This window comes from Epinephelus fuscoguttatus, linkage group LG23 (genome assembly GCF_011397635.1).
Source record: "Epinephelus fuscoguttatus linkage group LG23, E.fuscoguttatus.final_Chr_v1".
Lineage (NCBI taxonomy): Eukaryota > Metazoa > Chordata > Actinopteri > Perciformes > Serranidae > Epinephelus > Epinephelus fuscoguttatus.
In genome coordinates this window covers 23,033,501-23,051,157 of record NC_064774.1, presented here as the reverse complement: position 1 = coordinate 23,051,157, position 17,657 = coordinate 23,033,501, and the positions used below count along the sequence as shown (strand labels likewise).

The window sequence follows — 17,657 nt, the reverse complement described above, 5'->3', positions numbered from 1 at the left end:
TAGAGGAAGGGAGTGGCTGATGTCTCTTCATCTTGATATTGAAGCAACAATCTAATTATACAATTTCTCCAGGGAATATGCATATGAGGGTAATCAGTAAATAGAAAAAGGTAATTATTTGCCAGAAGTCATACCCTTTGCACCTGTAAGCACTGCACCGATACACAAGATTGTGCTTTCCCAATAATTCACAATGAAGATAGTTTATCAGCAGCTAAATTATTTAGTTAATTTATAATAAGTAAATGAATTTCCCAGTTAATGAATATTTCATAGTGTCTGTCAAAATAGAACGAGTTAAGTTTGGTCAAATACAAATGGGCCTCTCTTGGTAATTTGCCAGAATTTTCCTCGGGGGTAAATCTCCGCCAGTGATTGAATGTTACAATTAAACGTACTAATTCATTGTCAAAAGCAACTTATCTATACACATGATATATTTGGCGCTTAATTGGAAAGCACATTTAGAAATGGTTTCTTCGGCGACTTTCTACATCACGGCCTAATCAGAATAAATTCTGCCCGCTGTAATGAATTGAAGTTGAATATTCGTAGTTGGGGCTATTAAAGAGACTGGAGGAGTGAATTATTTAAATGCTAATTAATGTTTTAAGCTTTCCAACCTGCAATAGGCACATATTATTCCTCAGTCGCCCCCCCCCCCTGCAAAAGGCTAATTCCAACATCCACTAAGTGCAGAGGAACTTCTTGCTCATATTTCATTCAATCAATTCAGCTGCAGTGGTGCTTCTTTCACCCATGCAGCTACCTCCAGCCAGGGATGGAGGAAGATGGAATCCATCAATACTGGGAGACAGTTGGTGGAATTACTAATCAACCCTTAGCTGGGAATTCAGTTGCCCATGGGAAACATGATTCAAACCTGCTTTAGTTCTGATTTTGTCTCTGACACATGCAGGTAAGGGGATTCTGAACTGCTTTGAACTTTTTTTTTTAATGATAAAAGATTTTTTTTTTTTATTAACACATTGCTTGATTTTTAATCGGCTGCTGTCCCCGTCTGACAAGCTGCATATTACATCTGTTTAGTAAATGTTTAGCACTTTGTGCTCCGTCACCGTCACTCTGCAGAGATTTAAAGCAGCTTCTGACAGAGCCACAGATATTAGATGAACTTCATTAGCGTCGAAATAGTGTGAAGTGTGGCTCAACTTTGCGTTCAAAGCAGCCTGCAAAGGAGTTCTAATGTGAGCGGCGGTGGCATTATTCATGTTTTCCACAATAGCTTGTTATTCATCATAAGACAAAGGAGAATCTCACTCGGCTTGACATAGATGGAGGAGGGCCACAAGGGTATTACTCACATCTGTTGAAAACAGTATGCACAGCCAACTGGATGTCACGATACACCATGCTTATTAATGCAAACAAAGTCTCCCAACACAGAATATAAATGACATTTTCCTTCACATCGGAGCATAAATATTAATTGTGTTAAATCTGTGATGTATTGTGGTTAGGGAGCTGCTTTAGTTGTTTATTGTTACACCAACAGGATGCATTTTATTAATCAAAGCAGCACATCTTGTGACACCAAAATGTGAAGTGTGGTGCAACTCAAAGTTGTAGTTCACTTTGGTACCACAAGGTGGCACTGTAGGCTCACAAACAGGGGCCATCACACTGCTCATCCTTGTCTACAGTTCCATAGAGCAAAGATCAAGTTGATTTTAATTGCCATTTCCTTCATCTTTAACCTAAAACAGTGCAAATGATTTACAATATCCTGCGTTCTTTTAGACACACCTGCACACACTAATGTTAAATACCCAGCCTTGTAGATCTACTGTGCACTGTTCAGCACTCCATATAAATAATCCTACCTTAACCACAGCATGCACAACGAATCAACAGAAGGCCTCGGGGAGGCTTTTCGCCTTGTTCGCTCTTTTCTTTCTTTAAGTAGAGAGTTTGCACAGCTGTCCGGGGAACACAAATGGCATTACACTCTCTTCCTGTGGCAGGACATCTGTTGCTTTCAGCTGGCATCCCTTCTGAGTCTACTGGAGTGTGCTTTATGCAGCCTGGCGGCATTATGATAAGTGAGTTTTTGATGGGTTCTTTCCAGTGTGATAGGTGAGGTGGTACAGGAGTTGTGTGTGTCGAATATAAAAGGGATGACCAAATGGACTGTGTAATTTATTTTCGCTCGTACTTCAAATACCAGATAGTACAATAAACTTCCAGAGTACAATGCACGGTATTGTGCTGTTTTTTTGTGTTTTTTTTAATTTATCGACTCACAGGTTGAGGAGGAGATCTTAGAGATGTAGATGGACTGCAACCATGCATCTCACCACTATACACCCAAAGTGAATGTGTGTATTCAGCGCTGTTATTCAAGATGATGCCACCATTAATACTGCTATTAATCACTGACAAATACAATGCATTCACACGCATTTGTTCTGCAGCAGCTTGGTCTTACAGCTGCCTTGGCCCTCTCAGTGAGGAACTCTCCATAAACCTCCTAGTAAAGACTGACTGGGAACTGGGCAGGATAGAATACTAATTTGCATCCCATTGAATCAACACTGTTCAGCCATGTCCTCGTGTACCCTGCTGAAGTCAGATTTTCTATAAATCACCCTGGCCATTTTCTAAACTGAAAAGAAACCCAGGCACAAAAGTGGTGCTTTAAACTTTGGATCTACGATAAAAGGAAGCCTGGTTGGTTCGCTGAACTGGATTGGCGTATCTAATTTGTATGAATGTGTGAGTCAGACAGGAAAGCAATGCAAAAACTGCTGATTTTTATCATCTCTTTTCCTCTTGACCACATTTGTATTTTGAGATCATCTTTGCATACTCCCGTCCAGACTGGTAGATGGTTCGGCATAGCTTTGCATCCGTGAAGTTCACGTGGAACAATCCGAAACGAACACTGAATCCATCGGCCCACTCAAAGTTGTCGAGCAGCGACCAGGCGAAATATCCACGGACGTTGACTCCATCTTCTTGTATAGCTATACGCGAACACAGAAAGTCAAAGCGTAGAAAAGACCTTTAATTTTGTAGATCTGAAAAGAATAAATTCAAGCACACTACGAATCCTAGAGCAATAAAAATTGCACAGATTGGCCAGATGGTGGTGCCAAAACAAATGCTTTACATTTGGGCAATAACTCCTGAGCCTTCAGGTCTGGGAATAAAATAATATGAATAAAAATAACGTTTTCATGAATCTATAAAAATCTATTGCACATCCTGATGTTTGTTTCCACCATTACTGTTTTTATACCAAATTCAGTTTAACCATTTAGTATTATTCGTAATATTTCACTATTGTTTTCCCCGCTGGCTTGGAACATGCTCCTATCTGCGAATGGCTATTTGCTTATATCCAATGTAGATTTACCAGCCATTACCTTTCGCCACTTCCAAGATGGTGTCCTTGTAAAACTCTGAGCGCTGGGCATCCTCAATCTCCAGCGGCCCCACCTGAGAGAAGCCGTTCTCTGTAATGTAGACCGCAGGGTGGTTGAAAGTGTCCTGGAAAGTCATGGGGCAAATATTATTGTCAAACAAGGCATCTCAGCTGTCAGACATTCCAGGGAGAGACAGATTGGTCCACAGTGTGCCGTTTAGCTGCATTTCACCGGTGCCAAGCTCAGACTAATGGCCTGTGACAAGGCACAACAGCAGGAAATTGCAATTGCAAACACTTTCAGCAAAGTAACTGTTTCATTCAATGTGACAGCCCTAATGAAGCATCAATGTGTTTCTGGAGGTGTTAAAAGGAGATTACCACATACAAAATCAATAGCAAGACACTGTACAAATGTCAGGGTGTTCTACTCGTTTGGTTGAAGGCGATTTGTCTTGTTGTCGGTCAATTCAGCTTGATGCCAAGAGAAGAAAGAAAAATGGCTTCGCATTTCAGCTGATTGAATTCGCACTCAAAATAAAGGATGTGTTTGAGCCTTGTTTGGGGATACTTAAGTGATGTGGACTGAGGGAGATGAAACAGAACATTACCCCAAATGATGGACCTGTAGTTGTAGTTTTACCTTGATGTACTTAAGAAGTTTCCTTAAGCCATGGGGCACGACAGCGAGCCAGGACACACCACAGATAGGCCAGGATGGATCCAAAATTTCCTCTGTATACCGGTCGCTCTTCATACATAGCATCTTTCCACACCCTTCTCCCGGCTTGACTTTACGAGATGTATAGTAGTTCAATGCAAAGAAATCAGCCGTGCCCAAAATGGAAGGCTCATCCTTTGAGAAACTGGGCAGCCTTGAGCTACCGTTGTACCCCAACTTCTTACTTTGAGCATTGATGGCAGATCTCATTATTTCTGGATAATCTCCAGTTACAAACACAGGCCAGGCAAACCACCCTAGTGTGAATGCAAGGTTGCGTTCAGTGGCGGCGATATCCTCAGTGTAACCTGCATGTAGCGGCTCAAGCCAGTCGCTGTTGATGGCCAGAGACACCGCCCCCTTCTGCTCTGTCCTGTAGATTGAGTTGTAGCTGTGCCAGGCCATGGCGTGGGCACGCAGCATGTTATGGCCCACCAGGTAGGCAGCAATCCCCGGTTCTTTTAACCCAGGGGCATGGATACCATCTTCATGGCCCAGTTTGGCGCACACATAGGGTTCGTTGATGGTGATCCAAAGTTTGACGCGGTCACCAAATGTTTGGAAACAAAACTTGGCGTAGCTGTCAAACAGGGTCGCTATATCCGGTGATTTCCAGCCACCTTGATCTTGGAGAGCTTGAGGCAGGTCAAAGTGGTAAAGTGTGACCATAGGTGATACATTGCAGGCCAGCAAATCATCAATCACCTTGTTGTAGTACTGTACACCTGTTGAACACATATACAATGTGTTTTTTAATGGGTTATAAGGCAAAATATTGTGTTCTAATATGGTACAGGTCCACTGGGGATATGGAAATACCTTTTTGATTGACACGTCGTGTGGTCCCATCAGGCAGGAGGCGGGCCCAGGAGAGCGACAGACGATAGTGCGTCAGTCCAAGCTGCTGGATACACTCCAGGTCCTTCTCCCACAGCTCGTAGCTGTTACAGGCCACATCTCCATTCTGCTCCCCAAACACTCTGCCTTTATCGTGACAAAACGTGTCCCAGATACTCGGTCCCTTGCCGTCTGCCTGCCAGCCACCTCGGTGCGCACACAAAGGTTGTTTCATTTCATAAAAGTATGTAGGATGTTGAAATTAAAGAAATCACAGTAATGTTTCTATTGGGACTTCAAGTGTGCCTGTGGATTTTACTGAATTCATTGTGACTGTATCTCTGGCTGATCCCTAGTACCATTTGCTGTTTTAACTTTGCTGCATTTGTCCCCCTGTATAATAATGATGGTCTGTAGATTTTTTGTAAGTAGGCCAGCTTTACATTAGGATGAGCTAATTGAAAATTGTCTCTTGACTGAATACGGTCTATGAGTTGGTCAGGCATGACAATGGTGAAAGGTCAAGGTTATGTATGGATTATAATTTAACGCCTCATGTCATTAATGCATAGCCTACTCAAGTATGAAAAAAAATTACCCCCTGCATTGTGTCTTGGTGTGTGCCATTTGCAGGGAGTGGACACAATATCATGAACACCCGACCCATGACATCTAATGTAATGTAATACAAAGGTTCTTCAATAAATATAACCTTAATGGGGCCTGTGATGTTTAGCTTGTTGAGTGGTGTGGATTTAACTCAACATTTTTTTTTAAATTCTGGTCTGACAGACTGGACTTTATAAAAAATATAAGACAACTAGCTATCTCCCAAATAGCCATAAAGCAAAAGTTATAATGCAACATCAGCACAAACTAGGGCAGAGTTATTAAGTCCATACTTTATTGTCATACTGAATGTGATAGCAGTGATAAGCACTTTTGGCTCATTTGTTATAAAATAATTCATAGATAAATTTAATTAAAAAAGAACTAGTCTTGGCAAAAGCAACACTCTGATGGAAGTATTTGTTGTAGGTCTATTACAGTGATATTCAGCTGACAATCATTATCTTATTCACAGTGAAGATAATGATTAACTATAGGATTTTTTTATATACTTTCAATGTGAAAAAGGTTAAAGAGTGCATTAAAAACTTCAAAATATGCTTTTTTAAATCAAAAACAAGTGTCCAGGGTGGATCCCCTGACAGAGGCCTGGGCTAAGGTCCCACTGTCCTCAAATCGTATAAACGCCCCTGTTCACACCTCACCTGCACACTACAACAGATGTCGACAGGCTTCAAACTGTAAATTAATTTATTACATACACTAATATATATTGTTTATTTTTTTAAGTGCGCCCTGGCAAAGCGAGCTGAGTATCCCTGATCTATTCATTATATCAACTACAGGAGTGTAAGTGGTATTGTGTCCAGTTCACCCACTATAACGATTCGCATTTCAGTGTGATGGTTGTGTTTACATACCTTCTATTTGATATGCAGCAGTTCCCGCTCCCCACGCGAAGTCTCGTGGGAACATGTTTGTACACCTTTAGGACACTGAACCAAATAAGTTCTAATGTCTTGCTGCGGTTTGCACAGATATAATGTGAATGTCTACTAGAAATCTTACTTTAAACTGGTTATTTTAGCGCATAATGTAATAACGTGGAGTATCCTGAACCTAGTATTCTGAACCAGGAAACACTTGGAGATGTGGCGTTTACGGGACGTGAGGGTTATCTTGTAGAGTAAGCCAACTCAAAGCGCAATTATATACATTTTCTTTGCTTGATTCCGGCTTTGCAGGCTTTGCTACTTGAATCATGTCGTTCAAAATAACCTAAAAATTACTTTAGTTACTGATATCTGTATGTTGAGTTTCCCTTGAAATTTGTGCTCACGACTTGGGATGTGCAGGATATGCAAACTTCCGAGGAGCACGTGAAAGCAGCACACGAGGCTGCAGTTGTTGTGTCTGCCCGCCGAGGTTTGCAGGCACCTCGCGGGGGCGCGCACAGCCTGAAGCGACAATACCAGACATTTTAATAACTTCTACGGAAATGTACAGTTTAAAAACGACACAAGCTTCTTTGTGGGGTTCATTAGTGGTGATAAATGACCTTAAGTCTATAGTTATGAAGGCTTAGAGTCATTTGTGTTTGAGAAGTTGTATTTCTTTGACAATTGGTCGGAAATTCAGTAGGCTAAATTAGCAAGTGTCCCTTGATTAATCTCAGTAGTCCAATTTCTGAGGGCGAACTCTTCTTTTTCAGTGTTTTTTTAGTACTTCATGCAGTTTTACCAAACTATTAAGTTAAAATAACCCAAAATAGGCTATCTGCATTTCATTCATATATTTCTAGCCTGAAGTTAGAATGTGGGTGCATTATTTGACAGAGATTTTTGCCTACCCTGGTTAGGTGACTGTTACGTGTATGAAATTCACACTGACCAGTCAAAACAACCCAAAATGTCAGCTCTTAACATTGTTTGATCCTAAAGTATCTGCAAATTAATTTAACAGGAGGGGAATTGCTGAGAGACAAATTGAATGTTGTTGGATGTATGAAATTTACACTGTCCAGTCAAGACATCACTTAATATCAACTGGTAATTAATATATAACAAAGTGTACATATGATTTTATAGAGGCCATATTTTATGAAGTCAATTAATTAAGTTTAGTGAAAGAAGTAAAAACCTATGCCCCTGGATTTATGCTATCCAGTGGGAATAATCTATGTGACGTCCTGAATGCAGACAAAAAAGGTTAAAGAGCACCAAGGTCCTGAAAACCAATAGACTAGTTGAGGCAAAAGCTGTAGCCTGAAGCTATAAGTTCTCTGGCCTGTGATAACTTCAGTGCTATCCTCTAGTTTTCTATAGAATGAAGGGACTCACTTGACCTCATCATAACAAAGGAAATGGACTGTTTGCCAAAGGGCAAAAAAACCCATCCTTGCCAGTTAAACGTTCTCTTCATAGCTACAAGATACAATTGGATTTTTGTGACTTAATCTTTCATGGCCATTGTGAGTACAGCAAACCTGACTGAACTTGTTCAGAGGCACCCAAACTGAGGAAAAGCACGGGTAAAGAAAAGATGTGGTCCTTTAGGCTGCTTCTGTGACAACAACTGCACAGAAGCATAAAAACACTCATTTTTGTCCTGTAAAATTTCTGTATTCAAAAGTGTAATTAACTAAAATACAGAAAAACAATCTAAATTTAATCTAAAAACACTTCTGAGTGTTTTAGTATGCATAGTATGCAGAGTATATCTGGATTGATTTTTTACTTATTTCCGTAAGCAGCATTTAACTGGAGTTGTTGGCAGTGGTAGAGGAAGCAATGAGATAATTTACTTCAGTAGAAATAGTAATACAGCAATCTAAAAATAGCCAATTACAATTGAAAGTCCTGCATTCAAACCCTTGAATAAAAAGACAAAAGTATTGGCATCAAAATATTATCAAAGTACAAAAAGTTAAAGTACTAATAATAAAGAATAGTCTATTTCAAAATAATATTATATTATATTTTATTATTGGATTATAATGCATTGAGGTCCATCACTTTAATGTTGCAGCTGAAGGTGGAGCTGATTTTAATTACTTTATAAGCCACTGCTGGTTAATTCAACCTGTGCTTGACAATTTTGGCTATTCCTTGATTTATATTTTGTATTAATAATCTGAATCTGCAATGCTGTCAAATAAATGTAGTTGATTAAAAAAGTGCAATATTTCCCTCTGAGATGTAATCTACCTCAAAATTGTACTTAAGTGGGCCCACAGTACTCGATTAAACGTAGGCTACTTAGTCACATTCAAACACTGGTGGAGTTATGATTTAATTACTTTATAAATTGTGGGTTAAATGGTTTTGTGTCACTCTCTGCAAATGTTGTGTAATATCTGCCACAAGTTAAAATAGAAATAAAATAGAAGTACACTCGTAAAGTATAGGTAATTTAAAAAAGTATTTGTACAATACTTGAGAACACTTTCCATTGGTAAAACCATAGACTGTAAAAACAACTGTAATCATATCATATCATATCATATATCTGTAAAACTATTTTAATCATGCCCAACACACTAAACTGAATTATCACATAAACGCTTCCGGTGATGCTTTTATTTTGAAACGTGGACCGGATATGGTTTGGATTCCGAGGGACTTGACAATGGTGGAGCCCGGGACAGAGCTATGGGAGGAGGACTTCTCAATGGACAGTGAACTGGTTTTGAATACTTTCTAAAGACTCGGTGGAGCTAAAAGAGACACAGCAACCACTTTTGGATATTTTCTTTTAAGCGACATTTAGCTTTTTACTTTTTTTTACTTTGTTTGGGGCATTTGCAGCACACTTTGACCCGTGAAGGTGTTGTGGCGCTTTTGTGTTTTTTCCCTGACTAATTTCCTGTTGGTCCCTGGAAAACAGAAAAGTTTACTAGCTGTTGTTTGGTGTACGTAGTCCAAAGTACAGGGAAATTAAAGTGGGTGTTTTAAAAAGCCTGGCCGCCTTTCCCGAAGTTGGTGTGTGGATAACCTGGGACTACTGCAGCCGCCTCTCCCGTGGAAAAGACAACACTGACTCGGACCCACGCTATGGGCAACAAAGGAAGCCTCTCAACAACTGGACAAGTTATTCAGTAACCAGCGAGCACACGCAGTGTTCAAAATTTGCGGATTCATCGACTTCTAGGAAATGGACACCACGCCAGGATGGAAAGGGAATTATAAATGAGTCGTTTGGCAAACAAAGAAGGACACCTCTGTAGGGCTGAACACCGCGGAGCAAAGGGGAAAGCCTGGCGAGACATGGAGGAGGAAGGCTCGCTTGAGCCAAACAAGATACTGGCCTCATTTTTGTCCTTCTCATAACAAAGCTTCCCAGTATCAACTCCCCCGTCTGCCCCGTTTTCAGTATCAAAACATTGTTTCCTTTGCCAATGCTGCAGTGGTTTTCTGGTCGCGTGTGAAAATGAGGGTGGATCTGTTGCAGTTGTTTGTGATTTTGCTGCTCGGCGGCGGCGGTGGCGGCTCGGCGGTATCATCTGATTGCAAATCATATGATGAACGCTCGAAAAGCGGTGGGAAAAGCCTGCAGTCCGACAGGAAGGTGGTGTGCAGCAACATGGAGCTCCATCAGGTGTTACCCCCGGACTCCTTCCCCAACAGGACAGTCACACTGTGAGTACACAGGGGATCCATCGCATCCATTTCACCTGATTAAAACACATTAGCTATACACTATACACTAAATCTGTTTGCCACTAAACTTCAAGCTTCATAACTTAGCTTTAATAGTTATCTGCCATAGAAATCTATATATGAACTACATTACTTGTATTCCCTGTGCTGCCTACTTCTAAATAGTTCATGCCACTACTTGGACTTGAACATGGATAATATCATGGAAACTACAGTTTCAGTATCTAAATAAATGAATGTATGGTTAACTTCCATATCAGCCATCTTCTTAATAGCACAGCCAACAATAGCTTTACAACTCTTATTATAGTGTACCGGTATTTGTGTCCATCCCATGCTAGCTGTAGATCACTCTTTCACAGCTGCATACTATAATGGTGTAAATGTAAACCCAGTGTAATAGTAACCGCCTGTCTTCCTGTAGTGATACACACACACACACACACACACACACACACACACACACAGGAAGATATTTTGGCTACCAAATCAGTGCTCACACAAGACACTTATCTTCCCATACCTCCAAGGCATTTTAATGCAGCTAAGAGGTCATTAGCGGTTGAGTTAATCTTTGTGGGGTTTTTATCCACTTGGCTGAAATATACACTTCTCTGCTTGGGTTTAGATTGAGTTTGTGGGGGACTTTGTTATTGATGACACAGTACACTGAAGTCAGGGAGTGCACTTGTATAGACAGTGATTATATTTAATGTTAAGTTGGTTTTTGATTGGGAATTAACCACCAGTGTTCAAGTAAAAAAGTTCACGTCAAAGTTCAGAAGCAGCAGTTGTGATTGTTTGTCGCCCACAGCACTACATCAGCCATCTGTGTTATTGTGCAGTTGTTAGTTTTTGTGTGGCAACCCTCACAACCCCAAACACACACATGAATACAACTGACTGAGCATAAGTGGATTTGATACAACCCTCTGCACATGACCTCATTGATTGAGGTACTTAAATATTACTATACTGATTTATTTTCAAATCAGATCAGTCAAAAAGCACTTCTGATTTTGGTTTGTCAGTGACTGTTGGGCACAACAGAGCACCAACAAAACTAGCATAAAGACAGAAATTCAAAGCTGTGCATCCACTGCACTTGTGCTTTGTGGTGGTGGTGAGCGATGGGGGAAATATGAGAATACCGGGGCAGGGTGCAGGAGTAGAGAGCAAATAATAGACTCCCGGGAAGGAAAGAAAGGGATAGGATTGGCTGCTAAGTTAAGTGAGTTTGCATGTTTTAACCTGTTTACCACAAACCACATGCACATGTCTTTGAAGCCCTTTCCAAAGTAGTAGCTTTTAAGGTTTTTAAATCTGCTTTCCATAGCCTACATATTGGTTTGTTCTGTCGGGACAATCTTAATGCACAATTGCTGAGACTAAGAGGTTATTATTTCTTGGTAAATTTACACCATCATAGCATGGAAACGCAGACGCAACTACACTGATTTGGTAGATTGTAGAAATACATGAACATGTCTGGGATATTGTGTTTCTGCAGGGAAGTTGTGAAGCTTGGAACTTGGGTTTATGTTTGCAGTCATTTTATCAGTTACTGGAGCCAAAAAATCCAAATTAGGCCAGTGTGGTGTAGCTTGGGTGGAGCTGAACACCTGGCAACCTCTCAACAGAGTGTTAAAGCCTAAGAGACCTGTCAGTATGACAGTATGCCTCTCTTTAAAGCCCTTTTTAAGTAGCAGTTATGCAGGAAAGCCTCAGTCTTCGTTCAGCATTGGCAGTATAAAAACAAAATCGGGGAGTGCAGTTAAATGCCACCTACCTACTTGTGTTTATACAGAATGCGCCTTTTTCGGGGCAATGGGGGGCGTGAGCAAGTAATAAAACATGTAGCTCAGCAGCATGTGACGTAAACAGTGACGTACTCCGAGGAAGGCCACGGCTGGTCACCGATTCTCTCATAAGTTGGCCCGTCCTTCACCGTTCCTGTCATTTGACGGTTAATGGCCTCTTCGTTTGCGAGGGCAAGGAGGCCGCGCAATTCCTTGTCTCCCCAGTTGCTCATCTTTACAGTATCTTCCAGGTTTGCGTTTCCCTCTCGCTACTTCCTGCTATCAGCTGTTTCCTTTTAGTCCACCGCCAGTGGGTCGCACTTGCAGCGTCATCAACAGCTCCTCCTGTGGCGGAAGGGTGCCTCGTTCTCTTTAAACCAAAAAGGTTCCGCCAGTTGGGCACCTTGGATCAACTCGCCAATCTGGCTCTGTGTGTCTAAACGCTCGCAACTTGCCTGCAAAACGGCCCAACATTGGCTGAAAATCTGGCAGTGTAAAAGGGTTAAGACTAAACATCCTTTAAACAACAATTTTCCCCCAGTCATTAGGAGTGCATCATAAAGCACTGCCAAATTTGCGTCAACACTTACCCGTTGAGATGCTACTTCTATTCGGGGGCTGAATCTGAAATCCCAGGTGTAGTATTATCCCACCAACACATAAATGCACCACACTGACAGACTGTTGAAGAATCAGCCCACTCTGCTGTATTACAATGAAAATAATGTTCACTGGGTCAAACAAGTATCTGTCTCTTTGAATGAATAACCATACAGCACTGTAATTAATTGAAACCATTACCTTCCTAGATTGTAAAAGATGTCACTGCATTACATTTAAAAACAAACAAGCTTGTACTTGCATTGACAAATGGTGAGCCATGCTGATGAGTAGAGGTGATCACTATGAAACTGGTGAAAACAAGCAAAAAGGGATCTTGAACTTTAGTCGCTCTTGAATTTTTTTCAAATTCTCCATTACCTTCCTCTTTGTGGTCTGGAATTATTCTAGTGTCCTCTCTGGTATTTATAGAATTTGAAATACGCTGATCTCTTTTAGCTGGTCTGCTCCAGAGTCACTTAGTAAGCCTTCCATCTTGTCCTTGTGTTTGCTTAGTCTGTCTGTCTTCACTGAGCTTCAAGTCTGTCATCTTGTTCTGACAGTGATGGATTGGAGGTTCCTCGTGATTTAGCATTGAGCTTAAGCAATGTAATGGGGAGGCCTCCAAAGTACAAGGAAGATATAATTACAGAGCAAAGACAGAAAGCAGAGCAACTTCCAGGAATTCCTTCCAGTCTCTGCTTTTGTATTTCTGGACATTTGTTGTTGTCCATTGTAGGAAAACAACAAAACTGCGTTGCTGCGCTCACAATTCCCTGTAGACATTAGTGGCAATGAAACTGCAATTTATGTTGACTGCACAGTTTTTGTGTGTTAATTTATGACCTGTAAAATCGGCGCACCCTGTCAGTAGGTGTGGTGGTCCCGTTTTTACGAACCCCCCCCACTGTCTTGTGGTGGGGTTGACCATGGCCGAGACACAGCTGGTCTGGACTCCAGTGAACTGAAGCCGGGGTCTCGGCTGCTGTGAGAGTCCTTTCTCAAGCTTGAAAATTACCAGCCATTATTTCTCCTTGTTAAACTAAAGCAGGTCCCACCCAGTTGAGCTTTTCGTGTGAGCACATTAAGTTTTTGCTGTCAAATTCACAAGGTCCTGTTGGGACTTGGGTGTTAGTGACTATTTTACCAAATATTATATTATGGAACACTTTAAAGGAATATTTCCAAACCTCAAATGACCATTTGTGTATCAATTTCTCACCTTGTGTTGCATTCAATTGGTAAAGAAAACTTAGTGGGGTAGTTCGGATTCACCAAAGTCACACAACACAAACAAACTACTGATTGAGGCAGTGATAGACTTTCAGCTCCTTGTACAGTGAGGTAAAATCAGTTTTTATGCCAATGGAGTTTGGCTTTGAGGAGAATATAGATGTGGTTTATTTTCAGTTTAGTTTTAAATGCTTGTATTTTAGCAAAAATACATGTGTTTTGCAAGAACTTAGCATGTGACTGGCTAAATGAGACGAGCTATGTTTTGATATAGTTTTGCTCTTGTTAAACCCAGCCCCGCTTTACCTAAAGTCAACAAGAATGTTTGCCGTTTTTGGATTCTTCGTTCAGCATTGAGACATGCGAAAAGAACAAAGTTTTCTTCACAAATTTAATTCAACACGAGGTGAGTGATTGATATAGAAACGCTGTGTTCCTTTTTAAGAATACTGTTTAGTTTCATTTGGAAAAAAAGACTAGATTTTGTTTATGGAACGAGCATCTTCATGTTTCTTTTTTGTAAAGAGATTTTGTTTGCTTTGCAGCTAGTCCTTTGGGTTTCCCTGGTTATGTTCTCCAATTGCATGCCTGACTTTTATTACTATCAGCACATGCCCAAAATTCTCATTTTAAACACGTCATACAAAATAACACCAAATGTCATAACTGAAACCCAGTTTCATAATGTTTTTTCACTGATGTGGTGATTACGGCAACATAGGTGCCTTGTTATATGGATGTTTTTTAATTTGTGTGTAGACACGCCTTGTTGTGTGTGTTAATTAAAGGCCCTGCCAGAAACAGCAGTATAAGCTAGGTGTGATTAGAGACCCATTCCATTCATCATACTCCCCCCCCCGCCTCCTTTGTACCTAAGCTTTCCTGTTCTCCTCTTCAGGGGTCTGGATTCTACTGAATAGAAATTTTAATCAGACTTTTCAGAGAACATAAAAAGAGCTTTGAACCACAAGAACACCTCTGAGAAATCTCTCATCTACTCTTTAGCTTTAGTGAACTTATTGAACCACTGGGATAATTGTTTTGACGCCATGCCAGAAAAAGTACCTCAGGTACTCACCTCGTCGTTTATTTTAACCATGTCTATCTGTACATTTTTTACTGGACTTAAATGGTTGCTGGTACTAGTTTACCCTGAGATAAAGCATGTGGATAGTCAGCACAGCTCTGCTCTGAATGCCTCTCTGTAGAGGAAAAATGAGTGATGCATTCCCCGCATTTGTGCTCTCCGAAAGATACCGCATGCCGAAGTAATCCGAGAGGAAATGACACAAATGTGTTTACAGCTGGCCTGTCCTCCCATGTTAGTGTAGGCCTCGGCTAAAATACGAGGGCTTGGATGTAACCTTTGCCTCACACGGAAGTATAAATCAGGCTGTGTGAGTCGTCTCTATGGGTGTGTGCATCAGTGTTTGTTTCTGTGTGTCTGTGTTAGTTTCAGCCCACATACAGACAGGAAAAGACTATATTTAAGCTCTCTGTGCTCACGCAGCTCATATTTCTTTACAGGTCTTGTTTAGTGTAATCAGGATCCTTTCACAGGAGCACCTGGGTTGGACAGTGCAAATAAGCGCACCTGGTTTGGGCCTCTCCGGAGCAGCGCAGGATTAATGTCAGGAAGAAAGCAGGGATTTCCTCCCTCGCTGCAGGAAAAAGCGCGCACAGTTTGATGACACATTGGAGTGCAGTAAACGGTCTTGTTTCACAGCCTTGCAAACTGGCAGTTAGGGTTACATTCTCATCTGGCTTCCTTGAGACTTCACTTCCTTCAGGCTTGCGGAGAAGTTTCCCTTTGGATTTAAAAATCTCGCAGACGCATCAGTTTGGAAGGTGTGATCAGTCCCTATGTCAATCATCTCTTAAGTTTGTTCCTCTCAACATTAAAAAGCTACCCATGCTGGGAGTCTTGGAAGTGTTTGTCTAACTAGGACACAGGTGCCTGCTGTCATCCGTGCCCTGAGAGGATTTGTTTTTGTTGCTTTCCAGAAAAGCCACTGGTCTAAAGGAATGCTCCTGTGTTTTTCCACAGAACTTCTGTAGTGTTTGCTGAAGAAAGCAGAATCCCAAAGGCGAGGCACTGACAGCTGCACATTTAGTCAGTTCGCAGCCTTTCATTTCACAGACCTGTTGAGTTTTGACTTTGCCAGGTTGCCCCAAGTCTCATTTAATCCCAGACAAGCAGTTCAGTTTAGTGCATAGACGTGAGCTAAGGCTGTGCAATGCCTTCTCATCTGTGTTAACTCGACTGCTCATCTGCTTTTATCCTGGTGTTTGCATGGTGGATCATTTTTCCATTCAAGCAGAGAGCTATGAGGTGAATACCTTGCTCTAATGGCTTGGCCTGTTGAATGTTGAAAGAGGATATTGCAAGGCCTACTGTTTGACTTACAAGACTGAAGGGGCAATAACAGCTTGTATGACAAGTGCCCTTTTTTAAAAAAAAAAAACCTGCCCCAACGTAAGTGAATCCCTTCAAAGGACTTGGTATGAAAAATGAAAAATCCTCACTGCAGACTTTTCTACCCATTGGTGCCCATTCTCAAATAAAGCCAAATGCTGCAGAGAAATCTTTGGATCATTAATGGGAAAAGAAAGTGCTGGATAAATGCAAGAATGACCTTGGCAAGTCCGAGCACCTTGGCTATTGGACCAGCTCCCTTTTCCACCTGAGCTGAGGCCCACTTTTCCATCCGCTATATTCAGAGGAGGTCACTCTAGAAGGGATTTTATGAGCTCAACTGCAGCCTGAAACTTATTTGAAAACCCATTGAAGGGTTACAGCTCTCCACTCTTGGGAGTTCTTTGTCTAAAAGCCTCCTGAGCATAAAGAAAGTGTTGAGAGAGCACCAGTTGGCTCTGTCCTTAAAACGCTATGTGCCTGTGAGGAGTGTGTGTAGTGGCTGGCCATTTTTAGTCCTCCTCTGGATAAAGTGCCTGCTGCCAGAGGCGTATGCTTTCGAAGGTGTATTTTTCTTAAGTGAAAGGGGGTCTACCTTCGACGGTGTCATATTTACTCACTTTGAAGGCAAGATGAAATTTAGGCCAATGCAGTTTATATTACTCTTTGACTCAGAGTAGATATTCTGGTTTCAGACATAACTTTTCCATAAATGTCGTTGAGATTTATAGCATCGGTATCAGGAGACAGGATGTGAGATTTGGTCGGATCCCCCTGCAGCTTGTTCCTGGCTTGAGCTCAAGCAGGTCTTATCTATGCATCAAGATAAGGGAGACTCCCCTCGTCTGTCGTTTGAGGCCTAGCCCGAAGAAATTCCATGTACAGTTTTTCACTCTGGAGACCTCAGGCCGGCAGACAGTAAGGAAGCAGACGGTCTAGTTACAGACGTCCTGAGGGCGGTGGAGATGTGGGTGGTTAAATGGCTCCCCATACAAATTTGAGGCTTTGCTTTATGTTTATTGCTTGTATAGTCAGTGGTGGTATTTCTTTCTCACCAATGAAAGTGTAAAAAAGAAGAATTTTGCAGCCGATGCAGTTTCCAGCAGACCAAGGTCACACTCCTGTCATGAGGAAGAGGGAGGGACAAGGCTAGTGACAGAGGTCGAAGCATGCAAAGAAGGGAGGGATGGAAAGAGGGCAAGAGGAAGGGCTCATGACTCTCAGGAGGCCTCTCTTTCACAGATTTATTTTGACGACCCATGGAGTCACAAGGCTAGAAATGTGCATTTATGCAGCCAGACTCCAGCGATTCCGAAGGCATGTTGTTTAAAATTCATAATCTATTCTGTAAACCTAATTATACAACTTTCCGTGAAGATAAAAGGCCTGTTTGTGCTGTACGCAACCTCAGATAACTTAACGTCATTGTTGGTGA

General features: G+C 41.4%; 2 protein-coding genes across 3 annotated transcripts in view; one reads left to right on the top strand and one right to left on the bottom strand.

The window, feature by feature from the left end:
• Nucleotides 1-2,147: 2,147 nt before the first annotated feature.
• Nucleotides 2,148-6,643, bottom strand: gba3 (glucosidase, beta, acid 3). 2 transcript variants are annotated; one of them, XM_049567935.1, is made up of 5 exons: nt 6,437-6,643; nt 4,929-5,153; nt 4,032-4,834; nt 3,390-3,513; nt 2,148-2,987 (listed from the first exon to the last, which is right to left on the bottom strand). In XM_049567935.1, exons 1-5 carry the CDS (start codon nt 6,489-6,491, stop codon nt 2,779-2,781), a joined length of 1,416 nt encoding a protein of 471 aa, XP_049423892.1. In that variant the 5' UTR covers nt 6,492-6,643; the 3' UTR covers nt 2,148-2,778. The 2 variants fall into 2 exon arrangements, with proteins under 2 accessions (XP_049423892.1, XP_049423893.1); XM_049567936.1 differs by having other exon boundaries at nt 4,929-5,093.
• Nucleotides 6,644-9,132: 2,489 nt separating this feature from the next.
• The window catches only part of adgra3 (adhesion G protein-coupled receptor A3), a 34,366-nt gene continuing 25,841 nt past the window's right edge, over nt 9,133-17,657 (top strand). Inside the window, exon 1 of the mRNA XM_049567900.1 lies at nt 9,133-10,153. Within this exon, the coding sequence (XP_049423857.1) occupies nt 9,945-10,153 (209 nt within the window). The 5' untranslated portion in view covers nt 9,133-9,944. The remainder of the gene's footprint in view (nt 10,154-17,657) is intronic.

What these genes read in the sequence shown, in the direction of transcription:
- gba3 (XM_049567935.1), bottom strand. Translation starts at nt 6,491, where the DNA reads ATGTTCCCACGAGACTTCGCGTGGGGAGCGGGAACTGCTGCATATCAA. An exon ending in TGCTGCATATCAAATAGAAG is followed by an intron (nt 5,154 to 6,436) that starts GTATGTAAACAC and finishes GTGCGCACCGAG; the next exon opens with GTGGCTGGCAGGCAGACGGC. An exon ending in CATCTTGGAAGTGGCGAAAG is followed by an intron (nt 2,988 to 3,389) that starts GTAATGGCTGGT and finishes GTTCGCGTATAG; the next exon opens with CTATACAAGAAGATGGAGTC.